This window comes from Homarus americanus, unplaced genomic scaffold (genome assembly GCF_018991925.1).
Source record: "Homarus americanus isolate GMGI-L3 unplaced genomic scaffold, GMGI_Hamer_2.0 scaffold28, whole genome shotgun sequence".
NCBI classification, from domain to species: domain Eukaryota; kingdom Metazoa; phylum Arthropoda; class Malacostraca; order Decapoda; family Nephropidae; genus Homarus; species Homarus americanus.
The window spans coordinates 5,731,934-5,755,252 of NW_024742238.1; the positions used below are offsets into that span (position 1 = coordinate 5,731,934).

General features: G+C 35.7%; 1 protein-coding gene across 2 annotated transcripts in view; it reads right to left on the reverse strand.

Moving 5' to 3' along the window:
• Positions 1 to 1,424: 1,424 nt before the first annotated feature.
• The window catches only part of LOC121876662 (DCC-interacting protein 13-alpha-like), a 28,309-nt gene continuing 6,414 nt past the window's right edge, over positions 1,425 to 23,319 (reverse strand). Inside the window, exons 8-15 of one of the 2 annotated variants that reach the window (XM_042381997.1) lie at positions 23,088 to 23,273; positions 22,297 to 22,438; positions 21,762 to 21,958; positions 21,445 to 21,557; positions 16,554 to 16,571; positions 12,946 to 13,141; positions 12,390 to 12,576; positions 1,425 to 12,213 (exon numbers count right to left, since the gene is read on the reverse strand). In XM_042381997.1, the coding sequence (XP_042237931.1) occupies positions 12,007 to 12,213; positions 12,390 to 12,576; positions 12,946 to 13,141; positions 16,554 to 16,571; positions 21,445 to 21,557; positions 21,762 to 21,958; positions 22,297 to 22,438; positions 23,088 to 23,273 (1,246 nt within the window). In that variant the 3' untranslated portion in view covers positions 1,425 to 12,006. The remainder of the gene's footprint in view (positions 12,214 to 12,389; positions 12,577 to 12,945; positions 13,142 to 16,553; positions 16,572 to 21,444; positions 21,558 to 21,761; positions 21,959 to 22,296; positions 22,439 to 23,087; positions 23,274 to 23,319) is intronic. The other variant, XM_042381998.1, reaches the window with a different exon arrangement.

Genomic DNA, 23,319 nt, shown 5'->3' on the forward strand with positions numbered 1-23,319 from the left:
TTTCCTGCGATATATATCTTATTATGAATTTAGTTTTTCACATCCTCTTTATACTATTAAATATATTCATAATTGTATTCCTATTTTGATTAGTAAAGATAAATCTGACTACTGTAGTGTTATGTGTAAAAGAATTCCATTGAAGCCTTTTGTAGTAGTTGCGGACACGAGCAGCAGACGACGCGGGGTCGGTCGCTGGGGTACATCCAAGGTTAACCAGGACACACTAATAATGTCCTAGCAACACTTACTTTCTTGATTATAAATAAATTATAAATAGCTTTGTAGGCATATATAAATAAATATGAACTACTTTAACGTCGATATTACTCTGAGTAGACTCTTGTTAAATAACTATCCGAATTAAAATATGTACCAAAAATAGATCTTCTGGTAGAAGGGTCCTTGTAAATGTACTGTACAGTATAAATTATTAACTCAAGGAATGTTTTACGACACTGCCTTACGTTTATAGTTATATGTGACCTATTGCTCTCAAATTACTGCATACAATCAAGCTTGGTTTAACTTTTGGATTTTTGGTTTAGTTTAAATTGAACTACTGCATTTTCATGTGTATACTGATGACTCTTCAATAATGCCTAAATTAATAGTCAAGCAAGATTACATTTATTTAAATTTGTTAATCAAAACGCAAGCAAACATATTTGTTTAATTGGATCAATTACATTTGAGTGTGTTTAAACAATAAACTTAACTTTCCACTCCCCCCCCCCCCAAAAAAAAATGCTAGACTTACTCAAAGCTAGTTCCAGACTGTTGAAAAACAACAGGTGCACATGGCCTGTCGCTGACGGGGAAGGGAAAAGTGAGCAAGGCCTTGGATGATAGGGCATTGGACAAGGTGCCAGATCCCAGACCAGGGTCCTCTTTGGATTAATCTGCTAGATAGTGTTGTGACGGTGCCGAGTGTGAGCTCATTAAACACAAGACTTGAACAACATTGGCACAGATACAGAAACATTCTTGAGCCATCACATGCCCAATACTTGCCAACAGTGCAAGACAGAGATGTGACCTATGTCCAAGCTGCTATCAAGCCGATCAGAGATGAAGAGGATAAAGTAAAGTAGAGCCCTAAATGGATAGAGACCAATAAATCGACTCGAGTACTAATCAACAGAATACTAGAGATTCCTTACTTTTTGTTTTACCTCACTGCACACTCAAACTCACCTCCTTCCTGAAATATGTGGGAGATTAAGAGGGAAGAGAGAAAGAGAGAAAGAACTTCACTAAATAACTTGGCATATACACTGTGCCAAGTTATTCTGGGAAAATTAAATATCAAATGGACAGTGAAGAGCTACAGAAAGATCACTGTCAGCTTCTGGAGCAGTCAAAGGAATGGCTGTTAAGCTACAATGTCACAAAGTTTTTTGGGGGTTAATAAGACTTCACACTTTAATGACTAGTATGTTATTGATTAATGATACAACAAAATAATTGTTTTCTAATTAATCGTTACAAAAAATACAGTAAAGTTTACACTTTAACGTACGGTACATTAGGTGACGCCACAAACAAGAGTTACTGCAGTATTTCCATGACAACTTACCTTACACAATTCACCCTTGTCAACTTGTTAACCATTCAGGAGGTCATTCATTTCTTTGACTCTCACCACTGGCAGATGGTGGGTACAGTCAGGCCCCTGAGCAAACAGTATGTGTCCAGTACCTGCTGACTGTGAGACTCTGAGAAAAGAGCAACCTTTCAAACAGCTTGCAACTGATAAGGAACAAAGAGCATAAGTGAATGAAAATAATAAATTTTCTCAATGCAGTATACAAATATGGCACCTTAACAGGTCTACTGTATTACAAAAAATTAAGAATACATTTACCTCTCCAGTTTCATACTTGTTGATGCCGCTTTGTATATTTTACAAATAAAACAAATACCGTAGCTAGATATGATAATCATCAATGAGACCAGCAATGGTGTATCTTTATAATATTCAAAAGGATTATCACTGGCAAATTTCTTAGGATAAAATGAATACATATGATTGCCAATGGAATTACTATGCAGTATAAAATAAGAACAGCAAGTAGATAAAATACAAATTATGATGATAATGAATGAAGAGGTTCAAATCACAGCGTATCTCAGATCAATGAGAGAATTATGTCTAGGAGAGCTTCTAATATTGTAAGAAAGAGCCTGTCTATTATACACATTTTTCTACACTTTGGTTATTCCATATTCTTAAAATAAAGTGTAACTCTCACTACTATTACAAAATACAAAACAAGCATAATTATACAGTACGAAAAAGACGAGCAGATACAGTACGTAAAAAATAGTGTCCTGCCGTAGGTAACCAATTTAGACTCCTTGTATGTTACTAAACCTTTAATAACCTCTGTACAGTATTATGAAATGGCTGCACACGAAGATACTGGTAAATCTACTCTCTCCCATGTCTGATAGTTATATACTGTACAAGTGGCAGAAAATTTCTTGTTGCCAAAACCAATAATTGATTTTAATCATTTCTAAACAGCAGTCATGTCTATGTCATAAATGTTAAACCATTTAATATTAACTTCCTTGGCACTGTAAATATTTTTTGACTTTGAAAACAAAAGCAAAACTATATCGCATAAATGACAAATCTCCAATGCATAAAGGACGCATCCCAAGAGGTTTTAGATGTCAAAGCTAATAACCAATACTGTCCACAGTACAAGTACTGTATATCCATATCTGCATTAGTTTATGTAATGGATATCACAATTATATGTGGCATGAGTGACTTCACAAAGAAAGAGATAATTATTATGAAAACAAATGGTTGTTGGGTGTGTAGAAATATAATGTCATATATTGTAGAGTTTGTATAACTATCTGGGAGTCCAAAGAGATCTGGTAGACAGTGTCCTCTATCTCTTGTCCATACCTTCCTTATTCCTTGTATCCTGGGAACTGTTTTGGGAGTAGTTAAACACTTGTGTAAGAAAACACAACTCTATTCAACGGGGATCTGTTATACAGGGTCATGGGAGGACGTCTACCCTAGCCACTGTCCCACACCGTCAATCCGTCGTGAGGTGACTACAACTGGAAGTGAAGTCTTCTGATGTTAAGAGCACAGTTAGGTGGCGTAATCGGGGTATGTGGCTACGACTGTTTGTTATCAGCGGATGGAAGTAAGTCGAAACCTTGACATCACAGTGTCGAAACAACATCTGTTTGAGCAACTAGGATAGACGTATATACCTGTATGTGCATGTTACATAATCAGCAATAAAGTATATACTGTACTTATATGACTCTTCCAAAAACATATTCAGAATCCCCTAAATTTTATTTCATAATTCAAAATTGTGAAGACTGCAAATAACTTTATCCTGAGTGTTATTTTCTATTGATTCTTTAAGAAATTTTCAATTAACTGAAATTAATTATATAAATCTATAGTAAGTTATAAAGTGAATTAAAGTTGATGTGTTGACAAATAACACACAAGCCGGTAGAAGACACTTTCACATGAGCAGGTGAACATTGCAAACTACACTATTTTTTACTCTTGTGATCCATTTAATATAAAAGTAACTATACTCCTTAAAAATACTATATACAGCTCCCATTTTCATTAATCTATTTGTCAATAATGTATACACCATTACCCATTGTCAAAATGGGTGGCACGTACATCTTAGCTAGGGACTGTGTGTCCTCAATTTCAAGTGTTGATGACCTAACACCAGTGACTGAAACATGCCTTGAAGAATTCTGCAAGATGGTTGGGTAAAGTTTCAGCTAACTTACATAAGCAGTATACACTACGGTATATATATATATATATACTATAGTACAGTATAGTATACCCTAAAGGACCAATTCGACAGTTTTCAAACAGTTCATATAAAGGTGATTTGAAATACAGGCATCCCTCAAGGTACAGAGGAGTTATGCCCCAGAAAAGTTGTTTGTGAATCAAAATTTCACAACTCGAAATTCCTTCACTTGAAAACTAAAAGTTCCGTAACTAAAAATTTCTTACCCAAAAAACGAAAAGTTCCAAAACTGGAGGGACACCTGTAGTGTATACTGTATCACACATACAGGTACTGCATAAGGTAAATAACTAGAACACAGGAAAAACTAATTTTAAATTATAACATTGTCAGGATAAATTTTCCATTTTGTCTCATTTCCTTTGGCACTACAGTACAGACATCTCCCACATACCATATATTCAATGACAAACCAACCAACCGTAATGTAACCTAAATGCTTAGGTTTCATCTTAGCATTCCATCATTCACATCAAGATCCTGCTTCCTGTGGAAATCTGACATGTGATTCTTGTGAGTTCATAGTTTCTTCCTGTGTTCAAGTAATTTGTCCAACATGTTTATATGAAATATACTGTGCAGGTATTTATGCTCCTCTTTATAGTATGAACTCTCTAAATATCATGTTAGATTGGAGAGTGACATCCCAATCAGTTATTCAAAACCTCACCAAATGTTGGAATAATTATATGAAGAGCAATTGAATGTCCCCCAAATTCATTATGTAAAGACCCACTACAGTACACAGCAAGCAAGAAACAGCGACATGCAATATATGTGTACATATACTGTACGTATATATAATCACAGAACTGACAAGAACACCACCAATTGTTCATGCAGTACATCTCTATGAAGAACAGTCGACCACAAAGGTTGAAGGTAAAACATACCAGCTGTTATCATAATTACAAACTGTGCCTCACAAAACTGATCACTTGTTTAGCTTCACACCAGCTTTCAAGCAGACTACAGTGTAACTACTTTTTAGATAACCCAAATGAATGAATGGTAAAGTTTAAACTGCCTATATGCACAATTTACTTATAATTAGGGTTTTATACTCTATGTTTTCACTAATGCTTGACTTAAAAGTCACCCAAATGGGAAAAAATATATATATTTTATAATGAAAGTGATTCATCTAATATATTAGAAACATACAGTACTTAGGATGCAAAATCTAACTACAAATATAGACCTTCAAATCTGGGACCAAGACCAAACTGGTTTTGAGGATTTTCTGGTCTCCTGGGTCCTGGCTCCTCCATGTTACCCCAGACCTACGAGTAGACTATGTAAAAGTTCGCTTTACTTCTCAAATAACAAAGAAAATTTGTTATATGAGTTACAGTAAATGGGTTTGTTTACATTTTAGAAGCTTCTAGCGAGTTGTGACATTTGCCAGAGGTAGAGAGTTCATTTGCGATTATTGTCCGATTGAATAAATAGCCTAATATCTTGATCATTATTGTTTTCACGTAGTTTTGCAAATTAATATTATGGTAGTCACTTGGCCTATGTGAGAACAGGCAAGAGAAGAAAATTTAACCCAACCCAAGGAAGATAATGTCCAACTTTAAAAAATCTTTAACTTTCTGAGATCCAGTTTTGAGGGTCTGTACCTACAGTGCAATATGGCAGCCAAAGACTCAACTTGTTTTAAGACTTTTTCTTTCATCTATATAACTAATTGCACTAAGTTTCAGCATTTAGTTCACAATTTCTACTTAAATAAATCATGACTGAAGCTTTGAATGCCTTTCCAACATTACTTTCTGTCTTTAATTATCATTAGTGTGGAAAAATGATCACATGTCAAATGGACCAAGTCCTAATAAACCTAAATTTTACCATTAGGATTTGAATCTATTTGGAGAGGAATCCATTCGGACTGGACCTCAATGATAATGGTTTGGTTAGGTTGGGACCTATTAGAACTGGAACCCATTTGATCTTCACTTGGAAAATACAACTTACTATAACTTTCAGAATATTGAGAGCAAAGGCTGATTTGAGTTATCAATTATTTTGCCATTACATATACAGTATGCAATGCTTCCAAAATGTTACAAAAAATTGTCAGCCAGTATAAAAAGCAGTATTTACATCACCATCCAACATCAGTAATATGCTGCTAAAGATAACATTTTAATGTAACCATTTCTAATACAGTTTCTTCTAATAAAGCAACTATGCTGTATGGTTGTGGGTCAAATTGGCCTCAGTTCTAATAGATTCCACCCTAAGTAATACAGTTCACCAGGATTGGGACTCTCAAGGACTGGGACCTATTTTACCAATCATCTACTGTTTAAGGCAATTCCAAATCTAAGTCTACTTACCCTATTTCTGGTGTTTTTCAGTATAATTAAGCTCTCAAGTTACATAATAACAAATTGGTAAATTTACACAGTATCAAATCACCCACCATGACACAACAAAGACTTACAATATGAATTGAAACTTTAATATATACTGTACTTAAATCATTCTATGAGGGACAGATACACTTTTGATGTAAGTTTTCAAGTATTTTTGATAGAACATATACCGGTATAACAAATTCTTTTTTATATTGTTGAAAATCCAATCAGAATAGAAAACTATGCTATAAATAAAATGCTCTGTAGCCTTCAATACCATTTCCTGGATAAGGCATCTATAACCTAGGCTCCTGCCGTGTGCATTAATATGTACTGTAATTACTGTACAGTCTTCTTATCTGGTTTTATCAGAGGAGGGTAGAAGGATTACTGTACTGGAGCAAATAAGTGTGTTGAATCTTACAAGACCTGAATGCTACCACCCTTTTACAAGATGTAAATTAACTGATGATTATTTGTTTATTTGACTCAAGCTCTGTAAACTTCATTATTGTTTTCAAATATCAGGAAAAATAAACTGCTAAACCTGCAAGTTGACAGGAAATTAGCCACCTTGCATTTAAAAATTAAAAGACTGAAACTTCATTACATAAATGACTAAACATTGAGCCAGTAGACCCTCTCCTTCCCACCCTCCCTCCCTCTCCACACACCTTCACGTAGGATGCTCGTCTTTCACAATGTTAAGGTCAGTTGTAAGAAAGACCATGTAAACTATTTGCTATCCATTCAACATTATACATAACTGACATTAAAAAATTTACATCTCAATACCGTACAGTATCTGATATGGAAGATTCAATATTGTAGATCTTATTTTTTAAATCCCTGCAAACAGCATTCCAATACTGTATAGTGGTGTGTGGCATGAACCAATAACAACACAGGCTCTTCCATCAATCATTCTTTCTGACTCCAGCAACACTTGGGGTCTGATAGGATTTCTCATTCCACAACACATCTGTTACAGCAGTTAGGGAGAACAAATGACAGTGAATATAACTGTGTTGCTGACTCGGGCCAATTTGCTATGGTCTCACTGTATAATATCCTGTATAGTACCAGATGATTCACTGAATTTTTCATACCACAGTAATCATAATACAGTACAGTACTTTTGAAGGTTATTATGATGAATATGTTGCTGATAATATAGACTCCCTTTGACCATACTATATTATTTGATTATTTATAACAAGCCTGACCATATGTTATTCCTTTGGTCACTGATGAATATTTTTATCATTCATAATCTGATCAATACAGTGCTCTTCTTTGGTTGACTTGGATTTGACTACACCCATGGCATTACATTATGCAGGTGTAAAGTATTAATATTCTTGTATCAGCAAACAATAGGGTGTCTTAATCATATTCACAAAATCTTGAGTAGTTTATGGACAATAAACCACTCAAGAATTCATTACTGCAACCATCACCTTTCATTACAATAAACAGAAGAGAAATAATAGAACATATTGTAATCTTAAACAAAACTCTATAACATACAAATTACTTTCGGTTATACAAATCAACAAACATAATAAGTTAACACATTAAACATGGAATTATAGTAGTACAGTATACCAGTTATAAGAATTACAACATCTATTGTAAACTTACAAACGAAGACAATGAATGATGAGAGACCATGTAGCTTGTGATCCTGGATAACCTGTGCCATAGCAGGAAATGACTTGGAAACAATTAGATAAAATGACTTATGGCATTTCCCTTTGTAAATAATAAGTAAACATAATCTAGGGGAGAGTTTAATCCCCAAGTCATGTTAGCTGCCTAACAACCATATAGCCATTACTCGAGCATTTTGTAATACGTAGTCTATGTTCATTTTTATTTTTGACTCTTGCAAGCCTTTTCCTGATACTGGGGCAGGGTGACCAGAAGCAAGACCTACTGAGATTCTCCCTTCATTTGTTATAATTAATTTTCATTGTTGCAAAATACAGGATGTTCATGAATTACCTGACCCTTTTATATAACTCAATACTGTACCTCAAAGATATAATACATACACAGAACATAGTTTACATATGGAGGTCTCTAATGTCAAAAAACAAAAACAAAATATGTATTTGAAGTTTTGAATTATTCAATGGATCAGATAATTTATGGAAACCCTGTACAGAAAAAAAAAATCAGTCAGACTAAAATAGGAGAACTTTCTTTTGTTGTAATTTATAACAAACATTTTAAGATCAATACAAGGCGTTCATCACACTTATATTACATAAACATTGCCCATAAAATGTAAATGCTGATGTATACCACTAATCCTTATTTAAACATACAGTACAGGTATATGACAGTCATTTTAGGGGTTGACAAGACAGTACTATACTGTACTTCTTGGGTTCAAAGCAGTAGCATAGAAATATTCTTCCCACAGCATCTAAGTTTCTGACTATCTTCACACCATCAATGATGAAAACAGCTAACAAACTCAAAACATGGGTTAGTCATTAATCTAAATATATTAGTAATAGCAGTGAGCATAAAAAAAATATATGCTTAAAATTATCAGGTATACAAATTACCAGGGATGTATTCACACACAGTCCTAATTATCCAATTTAGCTCAGGAAAGTCTACCTATCTGCCTTATCTTCACCCCCCCCCCCCTCTTCTATTTTTGTGAAGGTGTATAGGGGAATCATGGGAATCAAATGCCTCAAAAAGAAGGGAACCAGTTCGGGATAGTTGTGCAAGATAAACAAGTGTAGTCAGTGAGAGGAGCGGGCAGAAGTAGCACGACAAAACACTGCACTTATTTCCTCACATCCTCAACCTCCATGATAGTCAATTGCACCAAACCTTGCCAATGAAACTTATATCAGTAAGACATTGGTTCCAAATCTAAATTACAATCTTAATGAATATTTCTACCGTATACATGACAAGTAATTAAAGCTACATAAAGAGATCAACCTACCTATTATCTTTCTTCTCTCTCTCCCACATTTGCTCAGAGTGGATCAAGGGAGGCAGAAACCTCACTTTGTTGATAAATGGTATGGGAGATGGTACTAAAAAAAAAAAAAGACTGATATACCAAGCAGAAACATCACATATACACATACACATATTTCTAACATCTTCAACTTCCAAAGCACAAAAAGTTAACCCCATTTTAATCCAGTCACCTGCACTGCCATGTCTGACTAAATGAAGCCATCATCCTTACACCAAAGTTAAACTTGGCTTTCTGATATCACGACTGATTTTTTCATTTAAAATATCTATGGCTGCATACCTGTTGAAGTAAGCCTCACATTTACCTTGAATCATATTTCTTAAGGCAAGCCAACATCAACCACTTTATAATTTAAATGATAAACCATTATGACGAAATTCCTTAAGTCACACCCCCCTCTCTCTCTCTGTCACAGCTTAGCAATATTTGAGGGTGTGGGAGATTGTCAGCTGCCAAAAGCACTGGGGAAACTTTACGTGTCATTCTGCTATGAACGCGAGATAGTGACTGATGAAAGAAGCCTCAGCCTAATCCCATTTTACATAACCTAACCATGACACTGAAGCACAAGAGGTGAGGTAAGGTTAAAGATTATTTAGACTGTAGCCCACATGACCAATAGGCCATGAGATGTACAGTATGAGTCACTCAACCATGAACATGAGATATAGGTAATGTAAAGTAAGGAAAGAGACATGGTGAGAAAGACCAACAAAATGTTTCCAATAAAATGCAAAAGTTTCAGTGGAATGATAAAGAACAAATGCTGTATTGTTATAAGTGTTTCTCATCATTTCCATTACAGACAAAAACTATTCCAAATTTCTAAGAGGATCTTACCATAAAAAATAATTCAAGAATGCTCCTTTCTATCTATCCACATACAGTACTGTATATACATAATGTTTGCTAAAGAACATTATTTCAAAATTTTGCCTGCATTAGCTAGCCTAAGAAATGTCTTTCCTTACTGATCGATTTACTGACAATCTGGCTACAAAGTGTGAATTACAGTACATTTGCCACCTGACACTTCACACAACATCTTAATTCATGTCAACTTCATTTACAAATTCACAAAAGTATTGTTTGCTCAAGATTGTGATAATTTTCCATATTCCAACAAAATCAAAATAATACAGTTACAGTACAGTATAATCAAATATTTTAGCCTTTATTATTAATATGCATTAGGTGTATGTATACATGTTATTTTTGTATAGTATAATTATCTTGTTTTCAGTTTCTTAAGATACCCAGATTTAGACAAATTTCATTACAAATTTGACTCCTTTCATTGAGAAAGGGGATTAAGACACATAAAAGATTTCGATGTTAAATAACACAACCTTGTTGCTGCTTTATGATAACATTTACTTTGATACACTTTAAAAGTTTGGTGTTCTATGATTAAATATGAAACAAATATCTAACTTAAGGTTAAAGACGGTTCACTAAGATTTACTGTAGATTGTTTGTACTACTGCTGATTTGATTTTAACACATTACACATTAGAGACTTTGGTTTAATATACTGTACTAGATTATGGAATCATAATATAGAGGACCAACAAAATTTTCCAAACTAATTGAAGGAAATGAAATTTTTTTACAACTTTGGAACATCAGTTTCCTGAAAAATGACTGCTTAAATAAAAGCAGTGATCTTTATAACCTGCATTACTGCAAAATTAGCTACCCGATACATTCACGACTAACTCACTAACACTATGCAATTTCACATTTGCTTTGCACCAGAGTATTTTCCATTGCAGAATGGGATATGATACTGGTAATTTTGCCACGATACTTGGTTACTGCCTTTGTATCATACTGTGTACGTGGCAGAGTATGAGAAGCTCTGTAACAACTAGAAACAGATAATATCATACTTAATGATCACCATATACCACTTGGAACAACATCTCATGATAGCTTTGCTTTGCTTCCTTTACATTTCTACTTTGTGAGTAGGAAAATTATACACATTTATAAGTCACTGATACAATAGGCATTTTAGAGTTGTTTATCAAGTTAGTTATTATTATGAAGACCAAAAAGGCTTAAATTTTTGGACACACAATTTAGTTGCTTTATCATATGAGTAATTCAAAATTTCAACTTTATACTATACAGGTACAGTATAACTAATTTGAAACTTTAAGAATTATTTACACATTAACTTTGTGACTACAAATTTTCCATCAATGCTTCCACTATACAGTACATTGGAAAAACCAATGTACTGTACTGTAATTAATGAAATAATTTAATTTGTTGGTCAACAGTTCAAAAAATTTTCATTACTCAAAAGTTCATGAAGAAAACTATTTATTCAATATCCAAATTACCAGAAGCTCCCCATTAGATTAAGGTTAAGAGCCAATGAGATTTATTTGGCACACCTCCAATTACTAAATCCTCTGACTAATAAATAAATGGTGCAAATACCAGCTAGGAGAGAGCTCTGAAGGTACATACAAAAATGAAGTCTGTTGACTCACCTGACACAGTACAAAGCCTATTACTGTAATCTGCATTTCAGATGTGTAACTTCTACATCAATAGGGCAAAGTCCCAAGATAATACATCTCTATAAAAGGAAACTAAGATAGTTAATATCATCAAATCACATTAGATTCATTAGGCAAATTTCAGAGAAGTAGAAGGCCAGAGTTGCTAATTTTATATAGAAAATTAGGAATATTATATACAGCCAACAGGAATATTGTCTCAAACAGAAGGCTTCATTCTATTTGCACATTGGATATTAAAATCCTTACGATTGTCATGAGTGCTAGGCTTCACTTTCTGGATCCTCTCCTTCACCAGACACTACGGGATCTGGGACCGGTTTGACCTCACTACTACGTGTAGTAACAGGAGGTGTCCTAGGGGCAGAGTCACTTAGGTCACCATCTAAGATAAGGAACTGACCATCAGTGCTCACCTGTGGGGGATCATCAATGTCTGGAAGCTGGGCTATGTTGGCCAACAGGAGTTTCTGTAAAGATACAAAACTGATATTTTTACAGCTTTACATTATTAACTGATAACCAAGAATTGATAATGATTTGCATGAGACAAAGTCAGTAACAAATTTCATTCACTTACTTAGCCAAGGTTAGTGATTGTGGAGTTAATTGACACTGCTTCAAGAGCAAGACAAAAGGTACTCACAGTTTCCTGTTTTCTCTTTTTCTCGAAAGTTTTCTTCTCTACGAGCTGGTCATATGCAGCTTTAGCTGCCACTCCTAAAGCTGTGCAGACATCAGTTCCACTGCCATCTGTCTCAAATACAAAGCAGGAGAACTTGGTGTTGTCTGCACCGCCACTCTCACTCTGTCGCACGATGTATCCCACCAACCTGAAATTTTTCATACAAATCAGAGATTGGTTTGATCCCTCAAACTTTAAGTGAAAGTAATGCCATACATTATAGAAAGAGAAAATTTTAAATTTACAAGGAATTAGCAACAGTGTGGGAGGAGTTTTATCTGTCTTAGCCCTTTCCTGTCACTTTCTACTCTTGTCACTTGCCCAGGTGATGAATATATACAGAATATGTCACTTTTTCTTACTTCTTGTTATGGAAAGGGAACACCATAGAATATCACATAAGTTACAGCAGCTACAATAAATAAATAACAACAAACAAGACAGAGTCGGTTTTACTCTTGATTTCGGCCATCGGTAATCCTGCATTAAGGTTGGTACGTGACGAGGGGGGACTTACTTGTGGTTTTCACTATGTGTGGCCCAATAAGCGACAGCACTCAGTTTGTGTTGGAGACGAATAGCCTTGGTGGTACTGTCAGACAGTATTAGGTGGGAGTTGGAAGTGGAGAATCGCAGCTCGGTGGTGGAGAAAACATTGTGGATGGCTCGAGCAGCTAAGATCCTCCTCATCACCTCACAGACTACGCCTTGGCCTGTAGAAATTCACTTATTTCTAACTGCAAAACACTGATTACTCCACATAACATCACAGACACTATATATTCCATCATGTTGGGCACCTACACTTACACAGGTCAGGTTAATCACACACATTTAAGAGAAAATTCTAAGGGGCATAACTTCCATACAGGCTGAACTTTTATCATACTCTTAATACATAAAGATCTTTAATCAACCAGAGGTATTTTGGACTGAAGGTTTTCTCAAGCCAAAATTCCATTAGCAGAAATAAATAAAAAAGATTTCTTCCCTAACACAATAAATTATTTTCATTCTGGCAGTGATGTAAGTGGGTGGGTGCAATCCATGCTTTGATACCCTGACAAAAACTACAATCCCAGCTGGCCCAACTAAACCACTCATCACTTTAACAAACTTCAAATACACTTACTGGTATCCCTCACTATATCACTGTTTGCTACCCAAAAGTTCACTTATCTGAAAATTCTCATCATAGTTTGCAGTTATGTCACACCTACTCAGCATGCCATGTTTGGTTTGCCATCTTGAAGGTAACGTATAAGAGCTAGGATTTCATAAAATCAATGCATTTTCACCGCAATGAATGACCCTGAGGTAGAAACGGCTAAACCTACTAAACAGAAGTAAGCAGATTCCTTAGACACCATTTCTAGGACACAATACAGTGATAAACTTCAGCTGATCGAAGGCAAAGACCCATATGAAATTCAGAAGGCATAGTGATCAACAATTACCTACACTGATGAGGATTATGAGGAATATCCGTGGAACATGGAAGTCTCAAGAGAGAATGATTCAAATCTCCCACTATACCAATGCTCAATCCCATATCCACACTGCGCACTCACTCTAAGTTGTTTCCCACCATAAACAATGCCTAACCTCCTGCAGTTTTCTGTTGTTTTTTGTGTGCATTCTTCAAAAATCATTACTATTGTTTTAGTCATGAGTTGAAAGCATAGTGCTAGTGCTAAACCAAGTGCCCTGCCTAAAAGGAAACGTAGCAATTATGGACTGGACGTGAAATTAGATGTTATTCATCGGAAGAAAAGTGAACGTGCGATAGACATCTCAAGTGCTCTTCAGATTCTCAAGTACAAATGCTAAAAGGTATAAAAATATTCTTTCTGAGTGCCATTTAGGATCTTATTGTCCCAATCAAACTGTATTTCCATTATCTGTTATAGCCAGAAATCCCCAGCTTTAATTGTCAATTTTCCAGTTCCTATTAGCCTGGGATGAGGAGGACCTCTTGTATTTTGTTGTTGGTGAACCAATTTAACTCTGTTTAGGTATAATTTTTTGTTGTCATTTTGGAACTGAACCCTATTTCTCCTATTTATCATGTTATTCACTATCCAAAAATGTGATAACTGAATGGTTTTAAAGGAACTTAACCCATACATATAATGAGGGTTATTTGTACTACAAAAATTAATTAAAAATGGGAACCCATATGGAACCATTTGTTCCACAAATTTGAGTTTATTCTTTGTCTGTTAACCCTATGTAGACTGTACATTCATTATGTCATTGTCCCAAAAGACTAAAATTTTGAGAATGCACGCTCATGCCGGCTAGGTCTTGTCACCATGACTGCTTATGGGTAACTGAGTTCTTGGAAATACTTGGGAGTTTTTTGAGATGATAATGACTTTTGGCAACTTGCCATACTTCATACACTATTAAATCATTTAAAGATTAGGTACAAATTACAAAACATCAATGTACATCATAGTCTAATAGGCCCTCGCATGTTTATTTACATTCTAGCCTACATAAGGTTAAATGCCTATTTTGAACAGTCAGGTGAAATGAACAACATGAAACTATCTTCTTTAACATTTTCAATTCCCTTTGTTATAGAAAATAAAGCAGCTTGTCACTAAATACAGTATTAGTAGATCAGCTATGGTACTGCAAATAGTTAATGATTTTTACTGGTTAACCTTTAAAAATTATGAATACTATACAGTAGATACTAAATACTGTATTGCAAGATAAATCATAATGTGATAATTTTTCATCATATACAGTGGTTCCTAACAGTTGGTATGCTTACCAAGGTGGCACACAAGAGCCACTGAAATGATACATTTTATCAGACTTAATAGTTATGTTTAACAAAGTTACAATAAGAGTTTAGATGTGAGGCGGTACACAAGGTGGTGGAGACACAGGCTACCAGTATAGTGCATAACTCAAAAAGACTAGGAACCACTGCTTGATTAAAGTACACAAGATGATAAGACCCTCACTGTAAGAACAGATTTAGTGACAATACCCGTAGTTCATTCCTGAAGGCTTGGCAGGTTGTTAGTCTGTGGTAAACCTGAGAACTGACACTCTTCTTCAGAATGATGTCACTTCTACATGGTTAAAGATGGGGCAGTAGATGATCTACTCCTAAGACTACATGGATCATGCACCACATAAGTTATGATAAACATGGATAAAAAAAAATGATGCAATGAAGTTTAATAATACATACCGGTAATACTTTCATACTGCAAGTAATTCCATGATATGACAAGACAGTCTCTTGCACAGCGAACATACACTCTTAATAGACTACTACATTGCATTCACTTGATTATCAAACCATTCTGTAATTCTATATTCAAGCATTTACTGCATAACAAAGTTGCTTTACACTAAATAACATCACTATTCACACATGACTATGCACTGCTGTGATATAATATTTGCAACATGCATCTGGCACTACCAAAAAAGTAAAATTTCCATTGGAGATCTTAAAAACACCAGGTAGGCATATTAACTAGCAAACACAGGAAATATTCTAAACATGTTTTATACTCTGTCATAGTACAGTAATATGTTTTCGTTTCCCATATTCCATATCTTAGGCAAGCATATACGGAAGAGGAACACATCAACCATACAGATTAAAAAAATAATAATTGCTACAATCCAATGAACCCACACTTCTCCCTCCAGCTGATACTAATTCAGTGAAGAGGGTTTAGTTGGACCTTCACAACTGAAGGGGAATTTCCATGTTTAGCTCCAATAATGATGGCATGCAGTTTTTAAACATGAACAAATTGCTTAAATCTGAATATTCCATGAAGCCAAGAACAGCACAATAACCTAAAATACCTTCACCTACAGCTTCAGTCTAGCTGTCAATACCCAATGCTTCAAATCATTAGCAGTAATCCCTTAAATGGCTTATCTAACTACAGACACTACTTTGAATAAAATGACCAAGAAGGTTTTACCAGGTTTCACTCAAAAAATGCAGATCAGTTTCAAACTGAAACTGAAGCCTGGAACTGACAGCACTTTACACATTCTACAAGAACCTTCAAGTGCAGTTACAAGATGCTCAGTACTGATTACACTAAAGCAACTGAACAACTGAATAAAATCACTCACCATCTATGAAAGAAACAACTGAAAGGAAGGTGACAAAAAAATCAATTTTCTTTAAGGTTAATGACAAAGTAATGCCATTGGCAGAACACAAACTAATTTGCAAGTAAGCATCAGCAAAGTACAATATAAATACTGTATACAAACATTTCATAAACAACATTCAATCTTGAAACTGAAAAAAAAAAGAGGGAGATATTTTACATCATGCTGACTGATGATTTCCTATTTTCAATAATGAAAACTTTTTAATTACAGTACAGTAGTACCTTGATACACCAGACTACAGTAATTGGGGTAGAACCCAGTCCAGAAAAAGCAAAAGTCTGGGGGGGGGGGGGCAGGATGTAACCCCTGCTTATCTGGACTGTTTCAAGAAAATCAGACTTAAGTCTGATTGTTGTCAACTGTTTTCACAGATATAACTGTTTTGTCCTGTTACAGTACAGCCACTCCTCGACTTACGGCGGGGTTAGGGACCCAAATCCAGGTCGTAAGTCGAATTGGTCGTAAGTCGAAAATGCGAAAATAATATAGGTTGTACATAGAAAATCTAAAATGGGTGTCTCTTTTTCTTTTCAGCACCACAAAACTCTCACTTTTAAGCTTGCCAGCCATTTTAAAGGGAATTAAAAACGAAAATTTTGTCAGTACACAGCGCAATCACTAACGTCAGGACTCGAAAATACGTAATTTGAAAAAATTTTGGTACGACTGCGGCGGTCGTATGTCCGGGTGGTCGTAAGTCGAGGAGTGGCTGTATATGTAAGTACCCTGTACTGATAACCACAGAATTTGTGGAAAGTTATTTGAATGTGCTCATGTGCCTTATGAATAAAGAAATAACTGGGAGATGAGTGTATCTGGGAGCAGCAGGCGGGAGGTAACGCAGGTGGGTGGCTCCCTCCCCCAGAACCCCTTAATATGTCTTTATGAAATTTCACCATAATTCCTACATTATTTAGGTTCCCTTGGATTTGAGTCGTATTCAATTCCTTGTTTACATAGCCAAACAGCTGATCGCTCTCACTCTCCTTTTCCATGTTAACAGCGCTCTTTCTCTCTCATGCTTACTACAACATCTGTCTCCAGCACTTAGTAAATAATATTGTAATGTATTTACCAGCACTTAATAAATAATATTTTAGTATATTGTGCGGCTGCGTATACGTACCCTGATTTTTTCATTAACCAATTGTCTAAGGGCACAAGCAGCCAAATTGAGCCATCATGTATCACTCAAAGGTAATAAATAACATTGTTAAGAATGTATCTCCATACCAAATACAGGTACTATACTATACAGTACTGCATGTTATATTGATCCTGTTGTCAGCTGATTTACCAAAAGTTCTCTCCAGGAATGCATCCTGAGTGAACCTTCCAATGCAGCTTATCCTTTTATTTTAAGTTAAATTACAAATTATATACTGTACTGTAGTTTTATTATTATTAACCCTTAGGCCCCGGGTGACGTTCCAGAACGTCTGCCTATTCCCGCCATTTTTTTTTTTTTTTTTTTAAATTCCTTATTTTTGGAAAAGTTGTCTTTGTTTTTATTTTTCCCTGTGGGGGGTTGGTGGTACGGTACTGCCAGCACCACCCTAACCTGGGTTTAAGGGCTAAATACCTATGTTATATTAATTATGATGACTCATATCATGAGAGGCTGATCATACGAGAATATAAAATGAATCAATAAATAAACCTGGCGAATACAGCAATGACTGGTTCCTCCTCCACCACCAGCCTGTTTACATATGGAGTGTCTTAGCTCTCATACTGGTTAGGCCTATAGCATATCTGATTAGAGCATTGTTCAGTATTCTTGGAACAAGTGTTGTTCTTACCCAATTCTTTTTTTTAATTAACATATTTCTTAAAGTAGGTACAGATATTCCACATAATTTTGTCAATTTCTTAAATTATGTATGGTACTGTACACGTAAAGTTGACGTAAATAAGTGTACAATAGGTAGTGAGGTGCGGTGCACTAACACTATAAGTATGAAAGCAGGACACAGACCGAGATATGCAGCGTGCCGTGTGACACCCATGCAAAGATGTTCAACCGCACCTACGAACACAAAAACCATCCAGAATGATGCTGGATTTCTGGACTTTATAAAATATTTCTGGTGAATAGAGGAGCGGTCCAGAGTAGCACAAAGAGTCAGACAAATGCAAATTCTGGTGTATAGAGGTTCTACTGTAATCCATCTCTTATTTAAAAGTGGAAGGCTATCCTTTCTATGACAGTTTATCAAAATACCGTAGATAGTAAGTTACAAAAGTTTGGCCAATTTCCCTCGCATAATCAAAATTGTAAGAGGGAAAGAGATTTTTTTTTGTAGTTCTAATAAAAAGTTTCCTATGTGAATTTCCCACAACAATACCATTTGGTGATACAAAACATTCTCAAATTCAACATCATCCTTCAGTCTTGTTTCTCTCACATGAAAATTATAATAATTACAAAAATCTACAAAATTAATCAGTGTTCTCTGGATGTATTAATGCCAATGTAACAGCTCCCTATCAGGAGGAGAATTGTAAGCCTGAAAATGTTAGGTACTCTCATATCTAGGAAGGTACAGTATACAGATTTAAACATGAAAGCAAGAGAATAAGGCTTAATGAGAAGGAAAAGAGAAAAAGGAGGAGAGAATGGAAAAAGATGAGACACAGAAAAGGGAACAAAAAATAAGCTTTTGGCATGAATTACAAAATTTTTCCTGGTGGTATGACCTTGAAATATTTTAGACAACAGCAAGAAAAGCTTCGTTTCAAGCCATGCTTAAACCCTACACTATTAAGTGCTAGTCCAAGGTGACAACCTAGGCTGGTGGCAGAATGGTTATTGCCTGGGACTGTCTGCTAATATTAGGTTTGAGTCTTCATGAGTGAGCTTTTGCAGTGATAATTCATTAATTTACAAGTATACTTCTGGCAACAAAGCCTCTTAATTATGAAGTTCGTTTCCCCCCCCCCTCCATTTTTTTTAGAAAAAAAAAACACAAGGAAAACAAGTGGAATTCAACAAGAATGCATCGCCATGGGTGTTTGCTTTGATTTCAGCCAATCAAAACATGTCCCCAGTCAGCTGTGGCCTGTGACATGGCTACACACGTTGCCATTGTTACATGTAATGAAACTGTAAAAGTTGTGGAAAAATAATTTCAATGCTCTAAAGTGACTTACAAATAAAGAAAATATATTATAACACTATAAATTAAGAAATATGAAGAGCATGGGTGTGTATTCTGTATGGGAGGTTAACGTAGGTGTGGAGGCGGTTTGTCAATTGCACGCATCTGGTGACTTAGTTCCTCATAACACCATCTGTGAGGGAATTACTACACCACGTCAGGCCCCTCATAACACCATCTGTGAGGGAATTACTACACCACGTCAGGCCCCTCATAACACCATCTGTGAGGGAATTACTACACCACTTGAGGTCCCTCATAACACCATCTGTGAGGGAATTACTACACCACATCAGGTCCCTCATAACACCATCTGTGAGGGAATTACTACACCACATGAGGTTCCTCATAACACCATCTGTGAGGGAACTACTACACCACTTGAGGTCACCTCATAACACCATCTGTGAGGGAATTACTACACCACTTGAGGTCCCTCATAACACCATCTGTGAGGGAATTACTACACCACATCAGGTCCCTCATAACACCATCTGTGAGGGAATTACTACACCACATGAGGTTCCTCATAACACCATCTGTGAGGGAACTACTACACAACGTGAGGCCCCTCCTAACACCATCTGGGAGGGAGTTACTACACTACGTGTTTGCTGTTCAATACCTACATTAATCTATGTGTTCACTGTAGAATGTTCCTTTACCTTTCTCTAATGAAGGCTTTTGTTAAACTACCAATGTATGTAATAAGTCATTTACGTCCAATGTATTTTCAGCCTTCGGGCTGCAGAACTTTTTTCAATAAACCGTTAATTATTATTATTTATTATTATTTTAGTTAGTTAGGCCTATTTTAGGTTAAACATGTGTGCCTTGCAGCTAATTCTGATATAAGTCTACTTTATCCTCTTTGCCAATGATTTTCAAGTTAGATTTAGGTAGTTAAATTTTAAGGTAGGTTTAAGTAACTATTTTCTCTTATAACACCTGTGTTTTCGTCATAAGCCCAGTCGCACACTGTCTCCCCTGTGTGATATCATGACATACACACAGTGCAGCTGCCACACACTCTCTGAGTCAGCTGGGTCTTTGCCTGGCTCAACTGTGTCACTCACTCTCAGCATCACATCGCCCAGAGGATAGAAGGAGTTATTTCGTGTAAATAAAATGTATAATATTGTATTTTATGATGTGCTATGAATCATTTTCATTGTTTATTACATCAGTTTTTCTTAATTTTTGGCGTATACAAAAAAAAAACGAAGGACTGGAACCTACTTTTACCCCATATAAAATTTACATCTAACAACGATGTTTCCAAGAATGAAGTGGATTTTGTGAACATATCCACTTCGTTGCCAGAGATATACCTGTATAGTGAAAGCTGTGTTCCTGTACCAGTAGGGCATCTCATGCAGTCTTCAACATGCCTCTGAGCATTCAAGTTCTTCGATATAATCTTTCTCAATGATTTATATCAACAATAAACTACACCACACAACAGGTCTGTATTCTGTTAAATTACTCATTTCACAACTTGTCTTCTACAGACACAAACAATTACACCAGCCATATAAAAGGATAGAGCTTCTACATTTGTTCAAACCAAATCTAAGTAAAATCAAACTGGAGTCTGTATATTATGAACTGCACAAATATCAAATACTGTAACTTTATATTGTTAAAAGTTTCCGTAACAGTAGTTCATCTATGCCAAGACTCACCTCTATCCACATTAACACCCATGGAACCCAAGAAACGGACAATGTAGAAGTTGGTTCCTTCGCTCTCTTCCACCACCTTGTCTTCAGTTGCATTTTCTTTATTGCCTTCATCACTGCAATAATAATGTAATAAGATACAATATATTTTCTGTCATCTCTTCAGTAAAATTAAACAATGATTAGTCATCAATATCTTTATACTATAAGACAAGAAATATTCAAGTAGTGATTAACTAAGTAAAAAGTATAGCAATAAATTTAATGAAATTCCTAACAAAGGTAAAAATAATAGTAAGACTTAAATACCACATACTGACCCATCAAGATTGATTGAGGTTTCTTCTGGTGATGTGAGCAGATCAAATACTATTGGAGTATCTGGTGGGATTGGTGTTTCATATATACTGCTCCCTGTGGCTGAGGAGCTGGATGATGGTGAAATGGATGATGTAGCAAGTGTTGGGGTTGAGGGAGCTGAACCTATGGCAGCAGAAGCAGCATGGAACCTGTCTGCCTGTTAAAACATCAATTATATCTAAAAATTTCAACTTTTGTAACTGAATATAATTTCTGACATTCATTACATCCTCTGCCATTATAGGCTCATAATACTCTGTCTCTCTCAGTCATAGATCATTCCCATAAGACATAAAACTTTGGAAGAACTAATGATTTACTCCACAGTTATTAGCACATACCAGTAACATGGTAGTGTGGTTATAAATCACTTCCCTGTCTGACCTGAACAGCAGACAACTTCCCCATACCCTCATTAAACATAGCCTGATCCACCCCAACCCAACCTCACCTCACTTACCCTGATGTATAAAACAAAGTGTATTCAATACTTACAAAGAACTGCCCCACACCCGAGAAGAGAGAAGCAGGGGCAGTTTTCTCGTCCTTGATGTAGCCGCCATCTTTGGCCAAGTTATGAATTGTTAACATCCATTCATCTCGTTCACGGTCATTAAATGCTTGAAGAGTCACAGATCTGGAATATTAGCCTAATTGCAGAGACAACTCAAAGAAGTTGACTGAGGATAACACAACAGTACATGAACGCTAATGTCTACTTAATATCAAGTTTGTATATTAAGCTAATACCAAAACTTAATTTTGAATATCTGTAGTAATTAAAAACTGAACAAGGAGATAATTGCAACATGATTTTGAACAACAATATCATGTACAACAGTGAAACAACATTTCATGAAAGGTGGCCAAGAACTGGTCATGAGGTACATAAGTGATTTGTGGTGAGGGGCTGAGGCATGAGAGCCAAGGGTGCAGGGCCCTCCTTGTCATGAACAGACCTGTGATATGAAAGTTGGGTGGAGTGTATGAAGCAAAGGTTGAGTGGGTCAACAGCTACTGATAAGGATCAAGGCAAGGTTGGTCTGGTGAGGGAGAAAATGAAGCAAATGCTCTACCACTGAGTAACAAACACTATAATTAATGAGTAAATTTGGAAAACACTTCTACCTGGATCACAAGGGTTGGAAAGATGGAAACAGCAAAATAAGGATAGCTTGAATAAAGGCTACACAGATATCACCTAATTAAAGCATAATAAATTCAGAGAAAGAAAGAATACAGTATAAAAAAATTATTTTAAATACTATTAATATAATCACACTTACTTTTTGCTGGTGGCTACTTGAAAAACATGGCGTCGATCATCTGTGTCTGTTGCGTGAACAAGTGTGGATGAGTCAATCTCCAGAAGAAGTGAACCACCTGCCTCGCCCTTCATCACACTCATCAGATTACCACCTTCTAGAAACACAAACTGTCGCTCCCAAGAACTCATCACCCCCATGTACTTCCTGAAAATATAATATATTGCTAAGAAAAGTCAATAAGAAAGAACAA